Below are 12559 nucleotides of genomic sequence, written 5' to 3'. Positions count from 1 at the left end.
GCAAACCATAACGAGGTAACACCATTTACTGCTGGAATGGCTGATATAGAAAAGATTGTTCTGTATGATCTGGCCACTTCATCTTTAAGTGTTTACCCACACAAAATGAAAACATGTTCATAAGGAGACTTCATAATTGCAATTTCAAATGCTGAAAATGACTCATGTCCATCTATCAACGGGGTGGATTGATAAATTGGGTACACCACTCATTAGAATACTACTCGGTTATTTTAAAAAGTGAACTGTTGGGCTGGGAGGAGAGCTCGGTAGGTGACGTGCTTGTCTTGCAAGCATGAGGTTCAGAGTTTGATTCCCAGAACTCACGTAAGAGTGCTCTAAGTATTGTGGTACACACTTGAATCCAGTGCTGGCGAAGACGGGACAGGCAGATGCCTGGGGCTGGCTGGCCAGCCATTCTAGCCTAATTGTTGAGTTCGGGCTATGAGAGACCCTGTCTCAGAGGATGTAGATGGTGTTCCTGAGTCTTATCCTGTGGCCTCTTGAGCATGCAGACATACGGTGTGAACTATTGATGTGTACACCAACATCTATTTTATTTGGGGGTCTGACATTTGAAGACAGAGAAGAAAATATGGTAGAAATAACAGATGTTAATGAATCTCTGTTTAAACCACTTTATTGCAGTACCAGGAACCAAACCCTGGACATCACACATGTCAGCCAGGCTCTACCACTGAGCCACATTTCTGGCCCTAATTTTTTTTTAACTTTTAAGATGGAAAAGACTTGAAAGGTGAGTTATCAGTATAAAGAAAGCAAAGGTTTCATTGCAAAATATAAATGGAAATGTTGACTCAGCTGAAAAAAAAAATGTTTTACACAGTTAATTGTGTCCGGACCCTCACCAAAGGCAGCTGGCCCTCACAGGATTCTCGTCAGCTGAGCCCTCCAAGCCTTGGTTTTCTCTTGCTGGGGTAGGCAAGCTGGAGGTTTAGGAAAGTAGGTAAGGAGGCAATAAAGCTGGCATCCTGGTGATGGTAGACCTGCTATTTCTCCATGTCCTCCAAGTTTCACCCCACTCACTCTAAGACTGGCATCCAAGCCTGTGGAATCCCACTCCCCTGGGCGACCCTAGCCAAGGCCAACCTTTCATAGCCAGAACCACAGATTTTTGCCGGGGTCAGGGGGAGCATTGCTACATTGAGCACCAGTTTCCCCATGCTGGAATTTTGGGCTCTCTATGGTCCAGGACAGTTATCACTCCTTCTCCTTGTGGATGCTAATGGCCTTCATATCCTAGGCTGGGTTTGGGGTTTTCTTACCAGTGTCAGGCCCTTGTCCACCCTCTCCACATCAGTCCACCTCAAGGCTTGTCAGCTGCCCTCACTACTCCTCTCCACTTAGTCAGACAGGATTTCCAGAGGACACCACCTAGACTAGGTGTCCCCCAAGCCATACAGACACACCCCTGCACTAGCCATCTCCCCCTTACCCTGCCATTTGGTACAGCCAAGCATGCATACCAATGGTAGGCCCTTGATTCTGGGCTTCCTTCTGTCGCTGCTCAGGTCGCCTCCTAGACCCGGATGCCGGGGCTTCCTCGCTCCTGAATTTGGCCAAAGGCCAGTCACCCTTGAGTACACTCTCTAGAGTCTAGTCTTACCACACTGAGCCTGAAAAGTATCCCAGGCGCTGCCTGTCTTCCTGCTTCTAGGGACCCCTTTCCTGCCTGTCCCACTCAGCCAGGCGTGCTCATCAATGAGTACCTAGATACATGCATTCCCCTTTAATCATCTTTAAAGGTCCTTCTAGGTCCAGGCTGTTCCTCTTTTCTCCCTGTACCATGAGACAGAAAGAGAAAGGTCATATTGGACACACACACCCACACCCCCACACCCCCACACACACCTTAGTATCATACTGGTACTGTATACTGATAGTGCTACTCAGTATCAAGATACGGTGTTGGTGCGAATCAACTAAGCCATACCTGACCGGCTTTTTTTTTTTTTTTTTTTTTTTATGAAAACCATTGGTGGATCCCAGCCCCTTTATTCCAACCCCATCGGAAAAAACTGTGGATGAGGTGAGGAAGGGCAGGCAAAAATATTCACCCGTCACGTCAGTTGGGACACCTCTTTCCTCTTCGCCCAACTGTAAAGGCTTAGGACACTTTGACTGGAGTGTTTCCATTCTCCATTAGGTTGGATCTTCAAATCGTTTAAACTATAAGTGGATGGCTTTGTATACATTAAAGATTTTCAGGAATTATGTTGAAACTTTTTCTTTTCTGCAAGGTGTCTCACACTGTAGCCCACTCCATTTGCCTGCCGCTAGTCATGCATGCCACTCTGCTTCTCGACACTAGTCATACATGCCATTGTTTCTTGCAAAAAGCAATATTGTGCCACTATACAGTTTAAATGTGTGCAATGAGAACTGTATTTTATGCTAAGATCTCACGACTGATCTGGCAGCTTCTGCCCCTTCTAACTGCTGCCTTCCTTTCCATGCTTTACCCTTCCCATCTCCTTGCCCCATCAAGAGTGCAGTCAAATCCTCAGCCACCTGTCCAGTGCTGTGCCTCTCAAACACTTGTCACCTTGGAGTCTTTAAATGCAGGACCTAGCTCAGCAGGTCTAAGGTGGAGCTGTAAAATCTGTTTTGGGTTTTGTTTGTGTTTGTTTGTTTGTTTGTTTCTTTTTAGACATCGTCTCATGTAATCCAGCCTGTCCTCAAACTTGGTATGTAGCTGAGGGTGGCTTTGAACTTTTGTTCCTCCTGAGTTCATCTCCCAAGTCAAAAACTACCAGCCAAGCTTCTGTGGCACTGGGGATTGAGGCTGATTGCTGGGCAGACACTACCAAATAAGCTACATCCTTAGCCCCTGAGAGTCTAGTTTTTACTTTTAAGTTTTATTTTAAGTGCATGTATGAGTGCTTGCATGTATCTGCACCACATGAGTGCTTGGTGCCCTCAGAAGAGAGGGGGGCATCAGAGCCCCTGCAATTGAAGTTACAGATGATTGTGAGCTGACATGTGGGTTTGGGGGACTGAACCAGGATCCTCTTGCAAGAGGAGCAAATGTTCTTAACTGCTGAGCCATCTCTCTAGCCCCCCACAGAGTATATATCTAAAGAGCTAAGGGATGACTATACTGCTCTTCCTGAGACCACGTTTTGAACAGTAAGACCCTCTGAGGACCTCTGTGAGAATTCATCTGCGTTTCTGGTTTATAGGATACAAGTAGCCCTGATTTGATGAGGATTGCCCATCTGCTTTCTGGTTTCACTGTTTCACTCTGCCCCATACCAGCAGGTCAAGAGGGTGGAAGAGGTATTTGATAGGAGGGGAGGGGAAAGGCCTTTCTTATTCTCACCTACATTATGTCCCCTGCTAGCCTGTGCGTATGGTCCTGGTTAAAACCTTCCCTCCCCTTGATTAGAATGGTCCCAGGTCCCCGGAGTGATGTCCCTGGTCGGTGAGGCATGGCTAAATTAGTAAAAGATCCAGGCTAGGCATCTTAGTCTCTGTTTCAACCACAGATAACTCGGAAGTCTCATCCCTGTAGACATCTAGACATATTTGACTTAGGGCATCAACTAGACCTTGGCTTCACCTCTAACATGGATTTCTCCTTAGTAGCCTGCTAGAGTGACCTAGGACTCAAACAGCCTGGCCTTGGCACTGGTGAGTGGTTATCTGATCCTGACAAAATAGTCACAGTATACGTACATATGTATGTATGTATGTATGTATGTATGTATGTATGTATGTACGTACGTGTGTGTGTGTGTGTGTGTGTGTGTGTGTGTGTGTGTATGTGTGTCTGTCTGTTGTGTCATTAGGGGCTAGTTCAGGCGCTTCACCTTGCAAGCTAGATGCCCCAAGGCAAAGTGTCTTTTTCTTTGTTTTACCCATGTAGAAAATGAATTTCAGAAAGACTTGTTAGGGCTGGAAATGTAGCTCAGTTGGTAGAGCGCTTACCTAAGATGCAGGAAACCTTCAGTTTGGTCATCAGTACCAAATAAACCAGGCATGGTAGCACATCCCTGTAACCCCAGCCCTTGGGAGGTAAGGGCAAGAGGATCAGAAGTTCAAGGTCATCCTCAGCTAACCATAAAGCTACAGCACCTCCATGTCTTGCCTTGACCCTTGCAATGGCCACATTGCTAGGGGAACTACAAAGAAGCAGGAGGGGCTAGTTTGGGGGTTTAGGCAACAAACTAAAGATGTCTAACCAATGACATACAGCGTTCCAAAACTGTGGCAGGTTTCAGCCAAAATGAACCGTGATTTGAGGTGCATGAGTGTTTAGGTGGCAGAAGAGTTTTTTGGCCTAGAGCTTCTGAAGCAAAGATTTTAAAGTTAGATATAAAACAGATAAAGAGCTGGGAAGCAGCAGGGACTGGGTAGAGGTTTGGAGTGGATAAAGACTGTTAGCTGTGCCCTGGCTGTGGGCAAATTATCTAACATGTTTATTACTTTATTTGGGAACTGATTACTCAAAGTTTTGTTTGGAGGAGTCAGCAGATAGGTAAATGGCCAGACTCTGAGGATGGATGCTCCAAAACCTTCTGGGATGTCAGCAACTTGCTTGATCAATTTTGGAAATCCCTGAGCTATTATTTTCCTACTCAGCTTTGCAAGCATTTCCTGCTACCAGGCTCCAACCTCAAGCATCGTACAACTAGTATAGTTTACTGTCTGCCTAGTTTGGGGTCATGTGACACAGCCTTTTACATCTCATCCACACCATCCAGTCTATGTTAACTGTCTCAGGGCTGAGATTCGGTGACAGAGAATTTCCCTGGACTCCTAGAGAAACTTGCTCCATCATCCAGCTTCTGGATCAAAGGGCCTTTTGAGCTCGTAGAATGATCTTGGAGCTAAAACACCTTAACTGCTTTTTGGCCTTACAAAGTACTTTTCATAAAACCAGGCATGGTGGCACAAGTTTTAATGCCAGTACTCTGGAGGTAGATAGAGGCAATAGGATCGGAAACTCAAAGTCATCCTCAGTTAAGTAGAGAGTTCCCATCATGGGCTTCATGAGACCCTGTCTCAAGATGAAAACAAAGACAAAAAAGCCAAAGAATTTTGCTGATAGATACTGACTTTGGATCATAGAAATCTCGTGAAAAAAAATGGGACCCACTTAACACTGAGGTTCAAAACAATGAATTGGCCAAGGTGTGCGTGTCTGAAATGGGACTTGTTCTTTCATAATAGATCTGGAGGCTCTATATGTATGTAGGGGTGGGTGTATGCTTATGCACAAAGCCTTTGGTTCAATCTCTAATATGTGTGTGCATACACACACACACACACACACACACACACACACACACACACACACACACACATGAAACTCACTATGATGATTGACCCCATTTCTGGTAGGTGAGTGAGGTGAGGTCCCCAGGGATTTTGACCAGGACCCACCCCATCTATCTTTCTTTCAGTAAGGCCCATTCCAGAGCCTGTGCTCCTCCTGGAAGTAGAGAGGATCCGTGACAAGTCCAGGGGTATGTGGGTGGAAACTCTCAGGAAGCCTAAAGCAGGGAGGGCTGAGGTGGCGTGACACAAAGATGCTGCCCGGGAGACCAAGTGATGCTACCACATCCATGTGGGTGTTCTCGGTGGCTTGGCCTCTTGTCCTGGGCTACACCGTTTGTCCTGTCCCTGACACCATCATGGGTTTAAGGTAGATGGCCCAGAAGCCAGGCCTCCACCTGTGCTTGTGATTGAGGGTCTGAGGTCCATTGAGGCTCCACTGCCCTCCCTCCCACAGGGCTCAGGCCCTAGGCCAGGGCTCAACAGACACAGGCAGTAAGATGGGGTTGCCCTTCTATTGGTCCAAGTCCTGAGCATAGCCTGGATGAGTCATGGAGGTAAGGAGGCCCACGAGGCTCAGCAATGTGGAGAAGAGCAGCAGGAAGGAGGCAGCGAAGAGCAGAGCAGGCAGGGCACTGAGTACCAGCAGCAGGATAGCTGGCAGCAGGTGACTCCACATCGCAGCCACCACAGGCCACAGGGAGCTCAGCAGGTGGGAGCCAGTGGTGAAGAGTGCATGGCACAGCATCAGTGCCAGCAGCAGGTAGAGGGTCCCCTCCAGACCCCATAGCATACGCTGTAGTGGTTGCCGCCAGCCTGATGTATTCCACCACTGGGACCAGCTCCGGGGCATGTGGCATGTCCACCAGCGTACCCACTCCTGACGGGTGACCCAGGCTGACCAGGGCACTGCCCGCTGGGGCCCCTCGCCAGCCCCGATGATATCCGCCTCCACTCGTGGCTGCTGCATCACGGTTGGTGCACCTGTGGACAGGGCCAGGCCAGCTGCAGGAGCAGCCCTGGAGATGCCCAGGACCTCGGGATAGGTGGGGTTGCAGGGGTCAGGAGGAGACCAGCCCGGGCAGGATGGGGCTTTGAACTGGGGTCTAGGACTTACCTTTGGGTAGAGTCACTTAAGTCATGATGCTTCCTGATGTGCCCAGGCCAGCCTGGCAGCTAGGTCCCAGTCTCAACCCCACTCACCCCCCCCATCCTCAGAGGAGTCCATTATGACCTGGGCTGGGGCGGGGCCCAGCTAAGAGAGGAGCTAGTGCATAGTGTCAGACTCACTTGAGTCCCTCACTTATGGACCCTCCAGGCTGTCAGCAAGCCTCACAGTTACCATCCCCCTTGCTTACGGGAAGCCTTCCTGTTCCTCCTTGATGGCTTCTTCCAACTGCAGGGCTGGAGTTGGTTGCTGTATCCACCTTTTTCTCTGCCTTCTCTTGTTGCCCTAAGCCTCAGACCCAGTTCTCAAATGTCCATGTGGAACTAGAGGCCTTTGAGGTTCAAGCTGAACACAATGGAGTATTCTACCCATACCCCACAACCTTACCCTCGTGTAGCTCAGGATGGAGGAGAAGAAACCTGGGGAAGCAGAATGGCTGGTGTATTTTTAGAAGGTATTCAGTTTTCGGAGGGCCCTTAGTCCCAAGGATGGAGGCAGAAAGCTAGGCCCAGCAGGGCTAAGGGTATACCAGAGCCTCCCAAGAACAGGCCCAGGCCCAGGAACAGCAGGAACAGTGCATCCTGGAGACTGAGTAGTCCTGAGACTATCCCTGTTGGGAAGAGGGGAGCTGCCTGCTGTCCTGGGCCTTCACCAGCCCCCTGGCTCTGACCCATTGGGAGAAGTCTTTGTTGTAGCAGCGTGGGACCTGAGGGCCTGTGGAGAGAGAAGATGGCAGCTCAAGGCAATTGCTCATTTGTCCCTGTGCTTGTGACACCTACCCAGCAGGCTGCTGCCACTTACCCATGAAGCAGGTCAAAAGCAAGGAAGCTGAACAGCAGCAGGAGCAGCAGGGCTATGCCAGCTGTCGAGAAGACTGTTCCAATTGTCACTCCGAGTGCCCCCAGCCCTAGGAGACTGTCCAGGAGCTGGGCCTGGCTGACATCCCAGGGGACACACATGGCTCACTCACCTACTCAACCCCTCTCTAACATCCAGATCACTGGGAAGGATAGGACGGGGTCTATAAGGGCTTCGGGCATGGGCAAGCAGAGCTGGGGCTTGGAGGTATTAGGAAGAGCTTGTGCTAGGAGATTAAGAATCAGGAGGGAGGAGGACCTTGGTGTACACTCAAGGGTGAGCTCAGAGAATGGGGAACTCGGCTCTTTGTAGATGCCCCCACCCCCAACTCCCACTCCACGTTTTCCCCAAACTCTCCTCACCTCCTCCCACTTGGGTCAACCATTCTGGATTTGGACACCTGGGGCATTGTGACTTATTGCCAAGGGAGGACCTTGAGTTAAGGACAGGACAATAGTTTGTCTTGCCTCATAAGCACTAGTAGCCTAGGTGGGGCTTAGCTAGCAAATCAATGTTTTCTGAGAAGTAGGACTCACCCTTAGTTATTGCCTTGGCTAATAATTCTCTGCCCCGGGGACTTCCCATGGGTTCTGGGTTGTCAGGAAAGCATGCTAACAGCATGACTACTTGGACTCCTGCCCAAGGGAGGAGAGGCTACTTCTTCCTGGAAGTTCCTCAGGCTGTGTGTCTGGGATGTCATTCAGTCGTTCAGTTTTCTGTATCCAGTTCTCTTCCCTGAATGTGGGGTAAGGCCTGAGGGGTAGTGGGGGAGTCAGACCTGCAACTCTGAAATGCAGAATAGGTTTTTCCAGGAGGCAAGTTAGGCTGTGGGTGGCAGGAAGATGCATTTGGATGTTTTAAACACTGCAGTTTGGGGAGATGTTACTGTTTCAGAAATGAGACAGAGAGCTGGGTATGGTAGCATATGCCTTAATTTCAGTGCTCGGAAGGCTAGGGCAGAAAGACTGTGAGTTTAAGGCCAGCCTGGACTATACAATGAGATGCTGCCCAGAGAAATTGAAAAAAAAAAAAGATAGAGGCCTACAACATCGTGACCCCAAGTTATTCTGAGCAAGGTCTGTTTGTGTGTTCCAGGCTGACCTTGACATTTCCATATGATGCAGGCTGCTCCCTAACTCTTGGTAACTCTCTGCCTCCTCCAGAGTGCTGGGACTGCAGGCATGCACAACCATGCCACATGCACAACCATGCCACATGTACAACCGTGCCTCGAATAAACTCCAAATGGGAAGTTAAAGGCTGCCACCTAAGAATGAAATTAAGGAATGAACATGGAATAAATGGATTGGCGCCATTACTGGTTACAATCATCCAATAAGAATAAACGTATTCCCACTGAATCTATGAAGGGGGAGTGGTTACAGAGTTACTAAGTACATGGACTGGTGGTGAAGATGAGTAGAAGTGACATATAAGTTTAAATATTACTCGTACTTTGAAGGAAAACTGAAGGGGCTGGGGTAAGGGAGACACTGACAACGTAACCCCCAGAAAAAGAAGAGACTGGGTGATAGTGATAGAAAGGGCATTAAGCTGCCTCCCAGGAAGCCCTCCCCAAAGACCCAGGCCCAGTGACCTTGGCATGTTTGGTGGTGATGGAGTTGGCACCAGAGAGCCAGTGTCATTTGCCCTTCACATCATTCACCAATTGCCCTTCCACTGGCTTCTGTTTGCCTGGGAATCGTGTTTCCGATATAGATTTGTCTATAAGGACATAGAGATAGCAGAGGATCCTGTTTTTTTGTCTAAGTCTCAATTGTCTTTGTAAATGAGAAAATTAGCATTTAGGTTTTCAATTGCCAGTTTCGTGAGTCTGCTCATTTCTGATGCATCCACTTGCAAGATTGCATCCCTGAACTATGGGATTGAGAGTCACATCCTGACAGTTCTCCCGAGAGGAAGTTGTCACAACACAAGGGGTTGGGAATAGGGTGTGTGACTAATACTCCTTAAGATTTAGCATGTGCAAGGCGCTCTGAATAATTTGTAGGGGAATTCTACTTGGAGTTTTCTCCGTCTATTTTTCATTCAATAATAATTTATAAAGTGATCCCTGTGTGCCAGGTTTTTCATCTAATGTTGGGTTCAGACTCCTAAGACAGACCATGGGCTCTCATACAGATGTTCTACTGAGGGTTTGGAGTTGTTTTCAGAAGGGAGAAAAATTAGGAGATGAGGAAGGAGAAGGGCAGGGTAGAGGAAAGGGCTAACCTAGCATGTGGTCTTGTCTAGAGTCCAGCCTCAGTCTGACCTTGCAGATAGCTCTGAGAACAGTGAATTGTGCTATAGAGTTGACCTCATCATATCCATCAGTCATTGATGATACCTCTTTTATGAAGGAAAGGGAAGAGGGAGATAGAAGCTGGAGAACTGTAACTTTGCTATCTGCTGAGGGCCTTTGTAGAGATCAGACAGCTATGATTTATGAATGACAACACACTGGTTGGTAAAGGGGACCTCAGTGGGGAGTCAATAGCATCTGGCAGCCTATCTTGTAGTGAAGGACTCAGCAAATCTGGATGATCTGTATCATGTTCATTCATGAAAACGATTTGGCTTGGGGCTGGAGTAAAGCTTGGTGGTTAAGAGCTCTTCCCACTATTCCAGAGGACCAGAGTGCAGTTCCCAGCACCCACATCAGGTGGCTCACAACTGCATGCAACTCCAGTTCCAGGGGATCCAACACCTCCTTCTGGCAACCCTCATACACATGAGCATACATATATATTAAACCTCAAGACTGGTTGGCTCTTGCTGGGCTCTCTATAAGGAGCTAGTCTCTAAGTCCTTGGACTATCCTGTTCAATATAAGTGTCTCTGTTTACATGGAAGTCTTGGGCCACATCAAATAGTCTATGCCAACAATGTGATTTTTGTTGGAGACTTAGACCAGAAACTAGGATTACCTTGGCCTCTAGAAGGTTTGGACTAACATCAACCAACATGAGCAGTCAACTGTACTTGTATAACTGATCTCCAAAATCATTCTGGACACCAAGGCTGCAGTGACTTTTTCTTACTAACAGAACTTGGTGCTGATGTCTCACATACTGCTGGAAATATTAAGTCCTGGCTACCTGATTCCATTGTCATATAAACAACTGGAAGCTTGTACCCAGAGTTTCCTGTACCCTGCCAAAGTACATGCTCCTATTGTTGGTTTTAATCTGCCTGCAACCTTCCTTTGTCACAATCTGTGACCATTAGTATAACCACTTAGGTAAATTCTCCTGATAAACCATTGAGTTCTAAGAGAATGGTCATGGGGACTCCAGAAAAACATTGGCATCTGAAGTAGGATTCACAAGGACAGTGCTGATTCACTAAAATAGGATGGAATCATGAGTTGAGAGAAAGGATAAGAGGGACAGTCTTTGATTCCCAGATGGCTACTTAGTCACCCACAGCTTGGAAATGAAACAGCCTCATGATCAGGTTACTGGAGGTCAAAGTTATCAGTGGAATTTATTGATGACAGCTAAGTCCCGGGGGAGTTGTTTAGGAAACTGTCCAGAGAGTAGAATAAAAACCAAAACCCCAAAGAAACTATTAAAAAAAAGTTAACAAAAATAGAGAAATAATATTTGAAAATTAGTTTTAGAAACTTCAAATAGAAAAAATAATCATAATTTTTTTTTTCTGGTGCAATGAACTTTACCTATGTTATTCAAGGGAATAGGGCTTCTTAAGTGCCTCCCCCTTCTTCTGGGGGCCTGGGGTGAAAGCTATGACAGGAGATGCTAAGTATTTGGGGACGTATGTTGGGGCTTGATTTGGGAGAGGGAATCCCCAGCAGCCAAGAGCCTCTTTCAGGGCTCCTTACCCCTTGGAGGCCATGTGAACCATAAGCTCCACCACCCTGCAGTTATAGCTGAATTCATTTGTCATACCAGGAAATGAACTTGACAGAGTTGTTATTGAGAGCAATGCCAGCCCCAGCATCAAAGATGAAAGAGTGGGGGTCACTGCTAAAATGACAGGAAACAGCCTGTTCCTCCCCATATAGCCCCAAATGCCGGGTACAGCTGGGTGCCTGCTTCACTACCTTTTAAAACCAATTTTAAATTTATTTTCTGTGTGGGGGTGTTTTGCCTGCATGTATGTCAGGGTACCAGATGTGTGCCTGATGAATGAAGAGATCAGAAGAGGGTCCCAGATCCCCCGGAACTGGAGTCACAGATGGTTATGAGTCACTTTGTGGGTTCTGGGAATTTAATCCAGGTCTTCTGCGAGAGCAGCAAGTGCTCTTAACCAGAGTCATCTCTCCAGCTTCTTCACCGTCTTCTCGATGTCTTTGTGCTTGACAGCTTTCTCTGGTGGCAGGTCAGATCTACAACACACACACCGTGGGTAGGAACGTGGAAGGCCATGCCAGTGAGCTTCCTGCTTGGCTCTGTCAAGACCTTGTCCACAGCATTGGCAGTGGATGCAGAGTTGATGTTCTAGGTAGTCCCACAACCATCACACCACACTTTCCCAGAGGGGCTATCCATGTTTTGTTTGTTTGTTTGTTTTTTGGATGGTGGTGATGTCATGTGCTGTGGTCATGAGTCCCCCAGTGATGCCAAAGTTGTCATGGATGACCTTGGTCAGGGAGGGTAAGCAATTGGTGGTGCAGGAAACATTGCTGAGAACCTTGAGTGAGTGTCATACTTCTTGTGGTTCATTCCCATCACAAGCATGGCAGCAACAGTAGAAGAGGCGGAGATGATGACCTTTGCCTCCACTCTTCAAGAGGGCCCCAGCCTTCTCCATGGTGGTGAAGACACCAGCTGACCACACTTGTGTTTGGCACCAGATTCAACCCGTTTGATGTGGTCAGGATTCTGCTGCTGGAAGATGGAGATTGTTTTCCCACTGATGACAAATTTCCTGTTCTCAGCTGTGACTATTCCAGAGAACTTGCCCTGCGTGGAATCTTACTGGAACATGTAAACCATGTAGTTGAGGTCTTTGATGGCAACAATATCCTCTTAACCAGAGCTGAAGGCAGCCCTAGTGACCATGTGTCAATATGTTTGACCAATATGGCCAAACAGGGAGGATCAGAGAGCCTAAATCACACAACTTTTAGTAAGCTGAGTGTGGTGGTGGATGCATACCTGTAATTCCAGCATTCTTTAGGCAGAGTCAGAAGGATCAGATGTCCAAGGTCATTCTCAGGTACATAGAGACCTGTGGTAGGTTGAATGTAATTGGCCCCCATAAGCT

At 47.7% G+C, this 12559-nt stretch overlaps 3 protein-coding genes across 3 annotated transcripts in view; 1 reads left to right on the top strand and 2 right to left on the bottom strand.

The window, feature by feature from the left end:
* The window catches only part of Pced1a (PC-esterase domain containing 1A), a 30083-nt gene that overhangs the window by 16100 nt on the left and 1424 nt on the right, over positions 1–12559 (top strand). The window lies entirely within an intron of this gene.
* On the bottom strand, positions 3644–6306 carry Tmem239 (transmembrane protein 239). The gene has a single exon (XM_052724048.1). The coding sequence runs from the start codon at positions 6269–6271 to the stop codon at positions 5816–5818; it is 456 nt and encodes a 151-aa protein (XP_052580008.1). The 5' UTR covers positions 6272–6306; the 3' UTR covers positions 3644–5815.
* Positions 6946–7143, bottom strand: CUNH20orf141 (chromosome unknown C20orf141 homolog). The gene has a single exon (XM_052724049.1). It carries the CDS (start codon positions 7141–7143, stop codon positions 6946–6948), a length of 198 nt encoding a protein of 65 aa, XP_052580009.1.

The sequence above is a fragment of the Peromyscus californicus genome, unplaced genomic scaffold, assembly GCF_007827085.1.
Source record: "Peromyscus californicus insignis strain IS unplaced genomic scaffold, ASM782708v3 Scaffold_7__1_contigs__length_154581171, whole genome shotgun sequence".
Lineage (NCBI taxonomy): Eukaryota > Metazoa > Chordata > Mammalia > Rodentia > Cricetidae > Peromyscus > Peromyscus californicus.
This window is presented reverse-complemented; position numbering and strand designations above follow the sequence as displayed.